Source organism: Pipistrellus kuhlii, unplaced genomic scaffold, assembly GCF_014108245.1.
Source record: "Pipistrellus kuhlii isolate mPipKuh1 unplaced genomic scaffold, mPipKuh1.p scaffold_m20_p_2, whole genome shotgun sequence".
Lineage (NCBI taxonomy): Eukaryota > Metazoa > Chordata > Mammalia > Chiroptera > Vespertilionidae > Pipistrellus > Pipistrellus kuhlii.
The window spans coordinates 108,731,864-108,747,100 of NW_023425515.1; the positions used below are offsets into that span (position 1 = coordinate 108,731,864).

Consider the following 15,237-nt stretch of genomic DNA (forward strand, 5'->3'; position numbering starts at 1 on the left):
GATCCACAGCCGTCTGCGTGGGGCTCAAAGGGCAGATGGGGAGCCTCTGCCGGTGGCACCACCCGTGTCACCCTCCGTCTTGGGGAAAGAAGTGGCTAAAGCTTCCAGCCCTGGGAAGATTAGTCACTCAGGTCAGTGGAGAGGGGGAGTGAAGCAGAAAGCTGGGGAGGTGCAGGATGGGTAAGGCCGTGGGGACTGTCAGACAGAGGGAGTTGTGGAAGCAAAAGCAGGATTCGTGGGGGTGGCATAGGCTGTGTGGAAGGCTGGGCTGAGATCTGATCTTAGCTCTGCCTTCTTCAATATCTCCCCCTGGTCTATCTGTCTTGAGACCCAGAGTATAATGTAGGAAATCCTTAAAGGGCATGGTAAGCTCAGGTCAATTTCTGGAAAACCTGATGGAGCCCCCAGGAGTCCTCAGCTGTGGATCTCAGCTTCCATGGGCTTCGGGAAAAGCTGGACTTCGGCGCAGACTGTGGAGAAAGGCACCTGGCCCAGACAGAGCAAGAAGGCAGGCGCCTGTCACGGTGTACCTGCACCCTTTGGGACACACACTTGCTCACTGATGTCCCCAAGGTATGGCCGACTTTCCAGAGACTTTAGGAAAGTGACTAACTCCTCTACCATCGGTTTCCAGAGCAACGGCCAACACCAGGCTCAGGAAGAAAGGGAATGCGGGCACAGACTGACAGACGGACTGAGAGCCTCATTTATAGTGGATAACTGGGGAGTGGGGCACCGCTGGGCACACAGAATCTTGTCATTTGCAATTCAAATACAGGACTTCTTTAGGTGGGTAACTTCCTCCCACATCTCTCCCAGTGCTCTTCAAAGGTGGTGAGACAGCAGCATCAGCGCCACCTGGGAATGTGACAGAGATGCAAATTCTAGCCCTCCAGGTGAATCTGAGGCCTGCTCAGGTCTGATCACCACGGCCCTGCCCTGCCATTTCCTGCCACTCTGAAGCCAAAGACTGAGTTTTGCAGGCCTGGGCTGGGTTCAGCTGCAGCATGCAGCCGACCCTGGGTGACTCTGTACAGTACACTGGTTATTGTTTTGTGCTGCAAATGCAGAATTGTGAAAATAGACTATGAGTTAAGTGGGCTTTTGATGGCACATCTGGAGAACCAACATTCATGTGTATATTACTTCTAGGAGAAAACATATTCTTAATAATCAACCCTTTCAGGAATGCAGGCTCTGCCTGCACTGCGAGTTGTAGCACCCTAACTGGAGAGTGTGCTTCCGAGTTGGGTTTACACACTGAGGCCATCTGAGTTGGTTTCTCTCCTTGCTGCCCAGCCCAGGAACCTGCCCACAAAGTCTTTCAGAGCAAGAGCTATACCTATCAGCACAGCTGGCTAACCTGGGAGAGGAGGTGCTACCACACCTGTAATCACAATATCGCAATCACACCACACCTGCCTGTGCCTCAGCCTGGCACATTCTTGGCAGAAGAGGGGCACACCTGGTCCCAGCTGGCTCCTGAAAAGGGAGGACACCAGCTGCTGGCTCTGTGGCAGGGAGTCACGGGCTCAGCTCTCCACCCAGCAGGTGAGTTTACTTGAGGTTAAGGGATAGATACAAAGAAGCACATCATGCTTCTATTAGATGCCAGGAAGCCAGGGTTTTATAATAGGATCAGAGAGGTGGGGGAAATTGCCAACACTGCAGTGAACCCAGCCACCTGAATAGCAACTCTACCTGACTGGCTGTGGGCAGCCAAGACCCAATTTAGGTGCTGCCAAATCAGAAGTTCGCTGGCCTCTGCAATGCACCTTAACCAATGGACAACACTAAAGTGGGAAGGGAAAATGCTGAGAGAGACAGGCTGGCAGGGAAAGCCTTGCTAGAGGAGTTCTCAGGCACCTGCTTAGGTCTGGGGGCGGGGCCAGGAATCCCGATCGGCTTGTGATAGGTGCATTAACCCCTCAGTCAGGCACAGAAGTAGGAGGCATACCGGAGTCTAAGAGCAAACTCACTGCAGGCCCAACAGGTTCCCCAAGGTGAGGCTCCTCATGCCTGCGGCTCTGCCCATCACAGCACCCTTACAGCCTGCAGGGCCACCCCAGGCACATTCCACAGCCTGAGAGGGGGCTGGTGGCACCCTTGAGACAACATCTTCTGTTTGACTTCTACTTCTGTACTTAAAAAAATGTACTGAGAAAAGAAAATATACTTAAGACATATTATCTTCAAAGGAATCTCAGAAGTATGAGGAAGCTTCGAGATGAACTTGCTCTCAAAATTTGCTTGCTCCACTATGGCAATTGGTCATTTCACAAGCAAAGCCTGAGGGATGTTAAAACATCTAAAACGTGCAAAAAACAGGACTCAGTACAGCTAGTTTGGTCTCTGACATTACCCATCTCTTCATCCCCTCTCCCCAACACTCAGTCACCACTTGCAGGAACTCTCCCTTTCACACACTCCCGCACCAGGATAGTCTGCTTCATGGGCAAGAAAAAGGTTCACTCACCATTCTCCAGGTGTGGGGCTGGGAGGCTAACACCCCCCAAAAACAAAAACAAAAACAATAACAAAAAACCACAAAAACACCACTTCGAGCCTCCCTTATAACTAAGGTTTTAAATGTGATGTAGGTTCTGCCAATCAGCTGCACAACCCAAAATAACTTTCAGTGCACAACCTAGTTCTAATTTTTGGGATGACTTGAATTAGGAAGCGTGTGAAGCAGGGGATAAGTGGGACATCCATTCGGCTGCTCAGATCTGGCAGGAGGACTTGGTTTGGAGGTGGCTAAGGTATGACCTTGGAGCCAGAGGTTAAACAGTGGTCCCTGGGTCCCTAGACTCCTGGCTGTGACTCAGTTTCACAGGCAGGCCAGTCTAGGGAGTTCTCCTAAGAGTCCTTTCAGAGGTTGCACCCTCAGCTGCTCCTGCATTGTAGTGAGCATGATTCCCCTGTGTTTGATCCTTATCTCCTTCAATGTCTAGTATGGTATCTGTTATCTGCAAATTGAATCCTACTCCCTAATTAAATTTCCTAGGGATGGGGTTTGCAGAACTGGATGTCACCATCCCCCCTTCCTAAACTAATACCAGAGTCTCCATGCATTAACTCTGGCCTTCCTCTAATCCATTCCCTGCAGAACAAAGAAAAGTCCTCTAATTAGGCACGTTAACACTTCATCAACAGTTCTAACAAGATCATAAAATCCTTAAAGTCTCAGCACCATTTCATAATCATAGGCTTGTTTTCTTTGCCATTGTTTGAAGACCAGGGATGTCTATGGTGATGCCACATGAGGCTTATGAGCCAAGACTGCACAATTAGAAAATTAACCCTAAAGGCGTTCTCATATTTAGTTGCACATGTTCCATTAAAAAAAAAATTAAAAAGGCAGAGGTTACAGGTAACCTGGTAGATTTTTCTTTACCCATATATATTTAAGGATGCACTAAAGTAAATAAAATTTATCAATTTTCAAAACAATAGCCTAATGGCTTGACTTGCCAGAGAAGAGAAATATTCATCAAGAAAACTAATGAAAATTCCAATGAAGATGGAAAATAAATGGGAGATAAAAAAAAATAACCTTATTTTCAGCAATAATACTATGATAAACTAAACTGTAAAAACAAGAACATAAAAACAGAGAACAAAAGAAAAACAATGTAGCCCAGCCAGTGTGGCTCAGTAGTTGAGCGTCAACCTATGAACCAGGCGGTCATGGTTTGATTCCTGGTCAGGGCACATGCCTGGGTTGTGGGCTCAATCCCCAGTGGGGGGAGAGGGGGTGTAAGCAGAAGGCAGCTGATAAATGATTCTCTCTCATCATTGATGTTTCTATCTTTCTCTCCTTCTCCTTTCCTCTATGAAATCAATAAAATATATATTTAAAAAAAAAAAAAAACCATTGAAAAGAAACATTCCTTATTCAATTTTGAAGTGGAGCTGGAATTCCTAAAGATAAACACTAAGGTGAAAAAACTACCTAAGGAAATACTGATAGATTTTATAATAGTTTAACTGTGACTACTTAATTATTATTCATGTTAATCATTTTTAAAATCCATGCATCAAAAATACCATAAACAAAATAATAAAGTCCCAAATTTGTAAAATATATTGTAGGGGATCAGAATGTACCAGCCCAAAAGATGCCACTGTGGCATAAGGATGATTTGAACTGGAGGCAAATGAGTGTCAACAGATGCTGAAAGAAGCCTCCTCAAAGCTTTGCTTATCTGACTAAGAGCAGACACTCTGAGAAGCGAGGGCTGCCATCATCCCGGCTCCTGGGGAAATTTTATGGCCAAGATGATGGAGTCAGTCCTGAGATGGGTCTGCAAACAATCTTACTAAAATGACCATTATTTTCCATTATTTTTCCTCATATATTTATCTTTCCAAGTTTGCTGCCCCTAAAAGCCTAAACTCCCTTTCCTCTGTCTTATTACTTCTCTACAGATTTATTTTCTTTTGTTAAGATGCTATATAAGCCCAAGTTTGTACATTCTAAATACACCTATGAATAAGCTTTCTCTTGTTCACTTGTTTGTCATCAGTCTAATTTTCAGGATCCCAGCTACAGAACCTAGGAGGGGAAAGGAAAAAAGGAATTTTTCCTCCCTTTCAATATCCAAAGGGTTAATATCATTCATATTTAATAAGTATTTACATAACAATATAGACTAATATTCAAACTAGAAATAAGTAAAGCACCCAGACATTCAAAATATAAATGGCTAAAAAATACTTGGGAAATCCTCAATTCTACTAATGAAAATCAGAACACAACATTCCTTTTTTTTTTTTTTTTTTTTTTTTTTAATTTCCCAAAGATGCAGGCGAAACAAAGAGGTACAAATCTGTGCTTGGAATATAAACTCAGCATTGAGTTTTTGAAAGGCAATTGGCAATATGCTTGACATTATTTTAAAGAGTGAGCACTCCTTACTCAGCAATTCCCTTTCATGGAACTTTCCCCAAGGAAATTATCAGATGCCCACAGGGGTCCCAGTGTAATAATGTCCAAGTTGTAACTTGTAAGAGAAAAAAATGGGAACTTAACTAAATGTCCAACATTACTGTAAGGCCATTAAAATTTTGTTTTTGAAAACTAATGATTGAGGCAAATGTTCATGATAAAATGTAATGAGAAAGCTTCTGAAGAAGAAAGCAGTAAATGGTTGTTTACGGGTGCAGGGGAAATCCAAAGACAACATTCAAAAAAATTTGAAGTGATTGTCTCTGGAGGGTTGAATTAAGACTGAGTTTTGAGGTTTGTGGAAGATGGCAGCTTAGGTAGATGCCTGTACTCGCCACCTCCCACAACCACATAAAAATTACAACAAAAATATGGAACAACCATCATCCAGAACTACTGGAAAGCAAACTGAATGGAAGTCCTACAACTAGAGAAGTAAAGAAGAAAGTGCACTGAGACTGGTAGGAGGTGTGGAGGTGCAGAACGGGCTGGTCCAGCACCAGCGTGTGCCGCCTTTTTAATTGGAGGGAGATCATTTCTCTGGAGGCTACCCATGAGGAGCAAGGGGTCCAACTCAGGGACCCAGAGCTGGGGAAAGAAGTCCTTATGGGCAGTAAGAATTATGGGCTGTAAAAACCAGTGCAGATTGGGGCTAAGTGACTCAGAGGCTGCTGGAGACCTAGCTGTTCCTCTTAAAAGGCTGGCACCATGAAATGAACTTACAAGATCCTGATTCCTTTGAGCTCTAGCACCAGCGAAAGGCTCTGGAAGTCACAGACATACATGAGGAGGAACTGGATTGTCTGGCATCAGGGCAGGAACTTGGGAGCAGCTTTCTCCCAGATAGATGTGCTTACAGGGATCCTTGTTCCTATGCTGGGAACAACCTAGCCCCAGGGCTGACTGGCAGCCAATTCTGTTTGCTCTGCCCTGGTGATTCCCTTAAACCAGGGGTCTTCAAACTTCTCTCATTATGAGAATCACCTGGTGGAGGTGTTAAAACACAGATTCCTGATAGCACTTCTTATAGTTGGGATCCGGGAATCTGTGTTTTAACAACTCCACCAGGTGATTCTCATAATGAGAGAAGTTTGAAGACCCCTGCAAACCCTACCTCATCCAATTTACAATCCCACCCAAGCTGTGTGTGGAGGTTTTGCATATGAATGGTCTGTCCTTTCTCAGGCTAAAACATCTCAAACAAGCTGCAGCTGGGTCAAGGATCCCACCTATCAATAAAATGCCTAAGATCCAGCACCAGCACCAGCCTGCCTTACTTCCTAGCTGGGCCTCTTCTGGGCACTTCCAAACCCAATACAAAGAGAAGGAATCTGAAGATCTCTCTGTAGCTCCTGCTGGGTGGCCCCAGGCAGTGTTACTTTGCACTTCCTTGGAGACTCAAGAGCCAATGTACCCAGTGGTTAGTGTGAAACCATACCAGATTACAACTTTACATATCCATAAGTGACACATTCAAGGGGCAGACTCAGTGAGCACCAAAGCCCACTGAAGCAAGTCCTGCTTCATAGGGGTATCTCCTGCATAGCAGCTATTCCATTGTAATTGCAGCTGGTCCTCAGAACAAATTGGCAATAAAGTCTCAACTACAAGAAGTCTCAACTACCACAAAGGGTGCACCTAAAGTTTCCAGCTCAGGTGATTGGGGAGCTGAGCCACTGGGCCCTATAGAACACTTACTACACAAGGCCACTCTACCAACCCAAAGAGATATAGCAGCTCCACCCAATACATAGAAACAAACACAAGGAAGCAGCCAAAATTCAGAGACAAAGAACCATGTCACAAATAAAAGAAATGGAATAAAGCAAATTTGGATGTAGAGTTCAAAACCATGGTTATAAGTTTACTCAAGAATCTTCTAGAAAACTCCAAAAAAAAATAAAAAAAAAAAAAAAGGAAAGAACCAGTCAGAAATTAAGCATACACTGACTGAAATAAAGAATAATAGGCAGGGATTCAACAGCAGAGGATTCTGAGAATTAAATCAATGATTTTTGAAATATGAGGATGCAAAAATCACCCAACCAGAAGAGCAAAAAGAAGTAAGAATCCAAAAATATGAAGACAGTGCAAGGAGCCTCTGGGACAACTTCAAGCATACCAACATTTGCATTATAGGAGTGTCAGAAGAAAAAAATAGAGCAAGATATTGAAAATCTCTGAGGAAATAATGACAGAAAACTTCCCCTACCTGGTGAAAGAAATAGACTTACAAGTCCAACAAGCACAGAGAGTCCCAAACAAGAGGAACCCAAAGAGGACCACACCAGGACACATCATAATTAAAATGCCAAAAGCTAAAGGCAAAGAGAGAATCTGAAAAGCAGTTAGTTACCTACAAGGAAATGCCCATATGACTACCTGCTGACTTCTCAACAGAAATTATGCAGGCCAGAAGGGAGTGGTAAGAAATATTCAAAGTGATGAATAGCAAAGACCTATAATCAAGATTACTCAACATAGCTATCATTTAGAATTGAAGATCAGATAAAGAGTTTCACAGAAAAGAAAAAGCTGAAGGAGTTCATAATCACCAAACCAGTATTACATGAAATGTTGAAGGGTATTATTTAAGAAGAGAAAGAAGAAAAAGAAGAAAAAGATAAAAAAATATGAGCAACAAAATGTCAACAAAAATATACCTGTCAACAATTGAATCTAAAAATAAAAATGAATAAGAAATCTAATGAACAGAATAAACTGGTGAATAAAATAGAATCAGAGGCATATAAATGGATCAGACTGATGATTCTGAGAGAGAAGGGGAGTGCGGGGGGGGGGGGGGGGAGAGAGTAGGAAGAGATTAAACAAAGACTTTATATACATATATGCATTACCTATGGACATAGACAATAAGGTGAAGAAGGCCTGGGGTGGAGTGGAAACTGGGTAAAGGAGAGCAATGGGGGTGGGGAGAGGGAAATCTGTAATAATCTCAACAATAAAGATTTTTTTTAAAAAAGACTAAGTTTTATAGTTTTAACTTTTTCAAATTTTCTACAATTCATTTATAAATCTTATAATGAGAGAAATATATATAGACAAATATACTAGTAACATAAATACCTACGGTGATAGGAGGCAGTGATGTTTGTGAGTGTTAAGACAAAATCATCTATATAAAAGCCTAATATGCAAAGTGTCCCCTTGGGAGTTCGAATGACAGGGAGTTTAGTCCCTCGCTATGACATGCGCTGACCACCAGGGGGCGGTGCGGAACAAAGGAAGGCCCAGGCAGGCAGCAGGCAGCTGGGAAAGGAAGGCCCTGGCCAGCAGCCTACAGCTGCTAGGGACCCTACCCATGCACAAATTTTGTGAACTGGGCTTCTAGTAAAAAGATAAAAAACAACAGCCTTTTCAGGAATATGCATTTTACCACAATCTTAAGAAGAACTCAGGCCTAGGGGAAGCTTGTATGGGAAGCAACTTGGAGCAAATCAAGTCTTCATAGCCTGAATTTTCTTTATGTTATGCACACTGACTAAAGCAAACACATTTTTTTTGGAGGGGGAAGGAGGCGGGGTGAACTAAATAAAAAATCTTCCCCGAGTTTCACCTTTTGTGGTGGAGATCCTCACTTAAGCTTGTTCCATTAGAAACCAAATGGGTTTACCCATCCCTGTGCAAGTCATCTGTTAACAACCTAAGAACAGTCAGCTGAGATAAAAGGACCATACACTTCTGCTCAGCACTACAAAGGGGATAATAACCCGTAGAATGCCAAGCTTAAGTAAAACAAAATTCCTGAATGAGTGGTAGAAATTTAGAGAAATATAGGGTCAACAATCTTCTGCAACACTTCCCTCCCCCAAAGTAGCATTTCAGCAGCCTCTCATGAACCACTGTTCTATATATCACAGCTTCGCCCCCGCCTTGCATTTCTCAACTGGAGGCGATAGAAATGCAGACAAACACGCACGCACCCAGGCACTCGCATGCACAAGTCCACCCTAAAAGATTAGTCACAGACAGACAAAAGGAACACCCTACAAACAGGCCTGATGCAGCATATTAGCTACAATTAGCTTATCAACATTCAGGCAGGATATGCTCCCTGTGTTTTTCAGTAGTTCTTATCTATCGGTATATGATTTTTTTTCCTTCCTAAAAGACTATCAAAATGTAAGCCATGCTATGTATTTTGAAAATCATTCGCTGCTTTTTGCTCTTAAGCTCATCCTCCAGTTTTAGAAGATCCACTTTCAACAGTAGCCGACACAGCTGCCAGTTAGGCTGGCATCCTTGCAAGCTTCCTAAAATGACATAATGAATATCCTTGCCAGGTACTTTGGGATAATTTTGTTGTTGTTGTTGTTGTTGTTGTTTTGTTGTTGTTTTTTTGTATCTCCATTTTTTATTCATTGCTGCTCAACTTCCCCCCCCCCCTTAGTGACAAAACAACAAACAACAACAACAAACGAACAAACAAACAAAACACACATGGCACATTGAGGAAAATAGTTATACCAAAAATCTACTGCAACCTCTTCACGCTGGGTGGGAGGCACACCTGACCGGCACCTGCATTCCCACTCATTTGCAGAAAGCCCACTCCAGAACCACAGCATTCAAGCTGGTTAAATTTCTTGAACTTCACATGGTCCCTTTTTCGACTAATGTAGTAATTTTGGGTTCATTCTGATCCCTTCTCACAGTGGTCTCTGTCAGGTTTCTTTTTTCTTCCATAATAATCTTATGCCTGCTGGGCTTTGCTGAAATGGGAATTACAGCTTGAGTTGTTGACATGGGGGCTTCCCATCTTACTGAATCTGAGCATTTTTTAAAGGAATAGAGACCTCTTTCAAAGACAATTTCAAAGGGAAACAGAAACAGGCCAAGGGAACTGATATAGGGTTATTTCTCGGGTTTTTTCTTTAGTCTTTCTTAAAGGAAACAGGGTACCCAGAATTCTAAGCAGAAGTTTAAATCACTGAATGTTATTCATTTGGTACACTGCCCTTGATGGCATTTGGGGAGGTTAAAAATATATCCCACAGGCAGCAGAGATTATAATAAGCAATGAATGCCCTTCTAGCAACAAAAATCTTAAAGAGTCATTCCAACTTCTGCAAGTCATATTTTACTAATGGCCCTCACCAACTACCCCTAAAAAGGGGAATTTAAAGTAAGCCTTATAAAGTAAAGGAGCCTATTGCAAAATCAGAAGGAAAAAAAAAAGGAAAATGAAAAAAGAAAACCCACAGCTATAAGCACTAAATGGGAGGAACCACTAAAGCTCTCAGGAGAAATCAACGCACAGGCTTCAAGCACATTAATTTATAGTAAGTAACTGGAAGACTCTAACTTAAAAAATTAAGAAGTTGTTCCACGTGTTAATAGAGGATATCCTTTGGTATAATAAAGTACATGAGCAAAACTGGACTATAATATTAACATTTAAAATGATCCCACTCATCTGGAAAGGAGTCAAGTATCGGGAACTTTGACAGTAGGATCAGGAAACCCTTGGAATGAAAAGATTAATAATCACACAGGTGTGATCAATTGTGGAAGAACTCAGAGGCAGGAGGAAAATCATCTTTCACTTGCCAGTAGCAAATGCCTCAATCCCTTCCCACTACTGGCAGGCTCGGACTCAACACTGCCCTGTTACGTTCCCATTATGATCTGAGTCATCCCTTCCATCTGTCAACCCCCATCCACACGCCTGCCCCTCTGCTTGCCAACCCTGCACGAGCCAGCCATGCCAAAGTGCTCATGAGCTCCCAAAGAGCCTCATGCCCTTTGCTGAATTGCTCTTCAACATCTGCTCCACAATGTCCACATCCCCTTCCCCCTGCTCCCCCGCCCCTCGCCAGTTTTTCTGGATCAATGATTATTCAAAGGATAAAGTGCATTTCAGCCAAAATTATTTAACATTGTTTATCACCTAGGGATGAGAGTAGGGCAGATTTTCTTGCATTTTTTTTCTTTCAATGGCATATATTGCCTTTTTTTATTTATAATTAAGTGAAAAGGGAAAGAGGTACAAAATTACAAAGATTCAAATGAATACATTTTCATATTTCTATCAAGTTTAATAAACTCAGGTGAGGGATTCTCTTCCTCCTAGGCTGGATCAGGTGAGCCTTCTCTGTACTTCTATGGCATCCTGTACTCATGATAAACACCCAGACTATCATAATATACTATCATTGCTGACTATGTACAAGTCTCTCTTTCACTGGCTCCGGAGGTTAATAAACTACAGTCTGCAGGCCAAACAGGACCCTGCCCCTGTTTTGTAAATAAAGTTTTATTGGAACACAGCCACACTCATTTATTTCGTATTGTCCCTGACTGCTTATGTAGAGTCACACAGATCACATGGCCTATGAAGCCAAAACCCTTTGACCCTTCATAGGAAATTTTTCAACCCAGTAATTGCATTCCTCAAAGAAAGGGACTTTGCCTGATTTCTACATCCCTAGTCCCTAAGCTAGTATCTGCAAGGAGGAGGTGCAAAGGAAGGGAGTGTCCTATAGAAACTGTCACTCCCACAAATCGAATGCTCTTTGTGTCTGCTTGGGTTCACTGTGCCAAGTACCTTCTTAATTCTTTGTTCTCTGTGATTATAATTTAATTTAAATAATTCATACATAATTATTATACAAAATTTATATAGGCAATATAGTTTTTAAATGTTTCCGCCAAACTTTTCACTACTAGTAATTTTCCCCCAGAGAAAAATAACTCTAGTTTTATTATAAAAGCCAACAGAATATTGGGTAATAGAGAAATATATTTAAAACAATGAATAATTCTCTTTTAATAAAACAAATCTATTATATAAATTAGGCATTGTTCTAAGAAGAAAGGAATCTAAGATTCGTTAAGTACCTACCATGGTCTGCTAGCCATTTTGACTAAGCTCTCTCATTCTGCTATCACAACAGGCCTGTGACACAGGCATTATTACCAGTGTGTCCATTTTATAGGTGAAGAAACTGAGGCTGAGAGAGGTGAAGCAACTAGTCCAAGGTCAAATGGCTTAAGTAGAAGATTATAAATCCAGGTCTGATTAGAACTCATGTTCTTTACTACCACCACCCTCCCCCCCCCAATAAACTCACAGAAACAGCCCTTGTTCATGCAAATAGAAACAATTCTCTGATTTATGTTAAACTGTTACAGCTCACAGCATTTGTCTCCAGGTATTCAATACACTCATGCATAGGGAGGCACAGTGTTCCAGAACTGGGACAGGCTTGCTGTTATTTCATGGTTATGTGACCAAACAAAAATGACTTGTGAAGTAACTGTCTCTTATTTTTTATAGAATTTTAGTACTGAAATGCTGGAAAAAGTCAAGGTCAACCTCCTAACATTAAGAATGAGGAACCTGAAGACCAGAGAGGTGAAGTGACACAAACTAACAGAGCATGCCGCTGAGCCAAGCGTGGGCAGAGCTGTCTCCCCAGTCTCAGTGGCTCTATCCCAGCTTCCATGGAAAATCTCACCTCCGGACAGGTCACCCTGCCGCACAGGAACGCGAGGCTCTCCCTGCAAGCCTTACTAGGCAATTACTGCTGAGCACGATGGTAAGGTGAACATCCAATTCCTAACCTCAAATCATCTCAACATTTTAATTGAGACTAACTCAGGCTTCGTGTCAAATAGTCATCCCTTTTATAACTTATGAATCAGAATAACGGAGAAGCCAAACCAGTTTTCCTCCTGTTCCAACCAGTCTAACCATCTTGAAAGGACAAGAATGATGTGAAGTAAAATGGCCTCTTCAAACTAATGTTGTCTGCCTTGTCCAACTCAAACTGGAAGCCATACAACTTCCAGTTTTCCCTGAAGGACAGCTAGTACCCGCCCGCTGCAAAGGTACACAGAAAGCACCTGGCCTACTGAACTCAACAGATGGACCAGCATGAGGGCAGCCCAATTTCTTGAACTTTTACCCGTTTGGTCTTTGTCTTCTTTGCACTTGGGCTGGACTGTAGCTCACCACCACCTCTGAGGAAGGGTGTCATGGAGAAGCAAGAGCCTGGAGGAGGCCTGAATCTAGGGACTGACCAAGGGCGGGGCCCAGGGCCCAGGTGCAACTGTGGGGGCAGCTGGGCATGGTGGTGAGAGTGCAGATTCCAACCCAGATGGACTGAGTGTCGGAGCCTGGGCATTTTCCCTTGGCAGTCTTACGACCAGGGTAAGTTATTTAGCCTCTGGGGACCTCAGTTGCAATAGCTGTAATAGAGGAGTCACAAAACCTTCAATAGCTTTGCTATGAGTCCAAAATAACGTAAAGAACATGACTCACGTGGTAACTGGCACAGGTTATTATGATTCATTAATTTTGTCAATCATTTAAGCAGCTCCTTGGGGGCTTAAGTCTGTTGGAAAGTAACATTTGCCTGTTAGAATAATAAAACTGGTTTTAAAAGGGTTTTGACTTTGAGAATCTGCATTATTCATTGAACCTTATCCTTAACTGCTCCAAACTAAGGGGTATTTAACTAGTTGTACGTCCTGTGTGCATAGCCAGCTCCAGAACAGAAACGGAGTGGTGGTGGAGGGGGGGTGTTTGCAGGGGGGTGGGGTGGGAGTGGGGGGATCGGGGTGTACTGCTACAGTCACAGCCAGGGGGTGCTGGAGGGGTTCTCCACTCCTTCTGGGCCTTTCACCTGCACAGGATGCAATGCCCTTTGCTTTGACCTCCAGCAGCCCACTGAGGAAAGCAGCACAGAGCCATCTCCCAGATGGCCCACCATCATTCATTCAACAAACTATTTCTCTGATCAAAAGGAAAAGAAGTCAGTTTATTCTCAAAAGCTAACAACATCCTATACCCAAAAGGGTGCTTTTTGGTTTTTTTTTTTTTCTTTCTTGAACTATCAATCTCCTAGAAACACTGTGCCCCCCTGGCAATGTGAAGGCAAAGTGTGGCTGTGCCATTTGCTCCCACGGAGCGCACTGGTGTGCAGCACAGTCCACCGGGCGGGAGAAGAAGGGGCAGCCGAGCCCCAGGACAGTGAGCAAGGAAAGGGCCTCCCCTTCCACTCAGGGTGCCTCTGACATCCTGGTGACATGCTAACTGATAGGTACCTCACCAAGGTATTTCCTCAAATACAGCTCAAAACATGTTCTTCAGCCAATGCCAGACCATCTCCCTGAGAAGTACCGCTATTGTGAACCGATTCTCCTGGCACAGACCCAGGAGCCCACACAGGGCATGGCCAGGTGGGTGGGAAACACACATGGAGAATAGAGTGGACAATCTGAACCTCAGCAAGAAGAGAGAGAAAGGGGGTCAGAGACCCTCTCAAGCCAGAGTAGCTGCAAAGCTGCTGAGTTGGAGTTCCTGGGAGACTCCCCAGCACTCCGCGCCCGCCCTCCGGTGACAGGATGATACAGGACTGCACAGGTGGCCGGCCTCAGACAACAGCTCAGGGAGGACATCCTCTTGGTGCTGATGCATCTGGGATCACAGCACTTAGGAACCGGGTAGGGAAGCCCTTCTGAGGAACAGGAGATGCAGTTGTTCTGCATTCGTGGTTCTTCTGCTCTGTGTTAATTTTCAGTCAGTGTTTGCGGTTCCAAGGGCCTAGCCTTGTTCAGCTAAGCCAGGGCACCCGAGTTCCATCCAACCCTAAGACATGCCCTGAAGAGGTATAATTCACAGACTACCCAAATACTACTTCCCATTAACCACTGATTCAACAGATTAGACTTCATAACGCTTTTCAGGGACGACCAAGTCCTGCATTCAGCATTCCCATGCTTTTTCCTCTCTAAGCAAGTGAGCAAAAGACAAAATGAAATGAATGGTCCATATGCAAAGCTATTCCTCCAGACTGTGGGGACTCTACATGCATCCTTCCCAAACCTACAAACACACCTTACAAGGCCTATTTTTGCAGAATATGAGAGATCACAATGCAAATTATAACACATGACAATCTTGGAATTTGAGTCCTGTCACCTCTGGCAATCTACACAAGGGAGGAAGGCTGCTATTCATGAATATCAAAGAGTAATCCAAGTAAGTAAAGGAATATTTTCCTACCTTTGATCAGAGAAAATAAAAATGATAACTACATTTCCATCTTCACAGACGTATTAAGGACTAATGAGTAACAGATGGACAAATATCAAATACTCTTAGGAAATTATATGCAAAAGGTCCATCACAACAAAAAGCAATCCCTGTGTCACATTCCATCTCCTGGGAAAGAAATGCACTGCAGGTCCTTGTCTTTCCACAGGAAGTCAGTCAGTCAGCCCGAGTCCAGGGCACTTACATACTCTAGGAAACTGCT

At 43.3% G+C, this 15,237-nt stretch overlaps 1 protein-coding gene across 22 annotated transcripts in view; it reads right to left on the bottom strand.

Moving 5' to 3' along the window:
- SLC22A23 (solute carrier family 22 member 23) overlaps nucleotides 1–15,237 on the bottom strand; it is a 171,410-nt gene that overhangs the window by 132,377 nt on the left and 23,796 nt on the right. Inside the window, exon 1 of one of the 22 annotated variants that reach the window (XM_036446769.2) lies at nucleotides 12,883–13,297. The exons of 20 other annotated variants lie outside the window; for them this stretch is intronic. In XM_036446769.2, coding sequence (XP_036302662.1) covers nucleotides 12,883–13,101 — 219 coding nt within the window. In that variant the 5' untranslated portion in view covers nucleotides 13,102–13,297. Of the gene's footprint in view, nucleotides 1–12,882; nucleotides 13,312–15,237 lie in introns of those variants that run through there. One more of the 22 variants, XM_045584216.1, reaches the window with a different exon arrangement.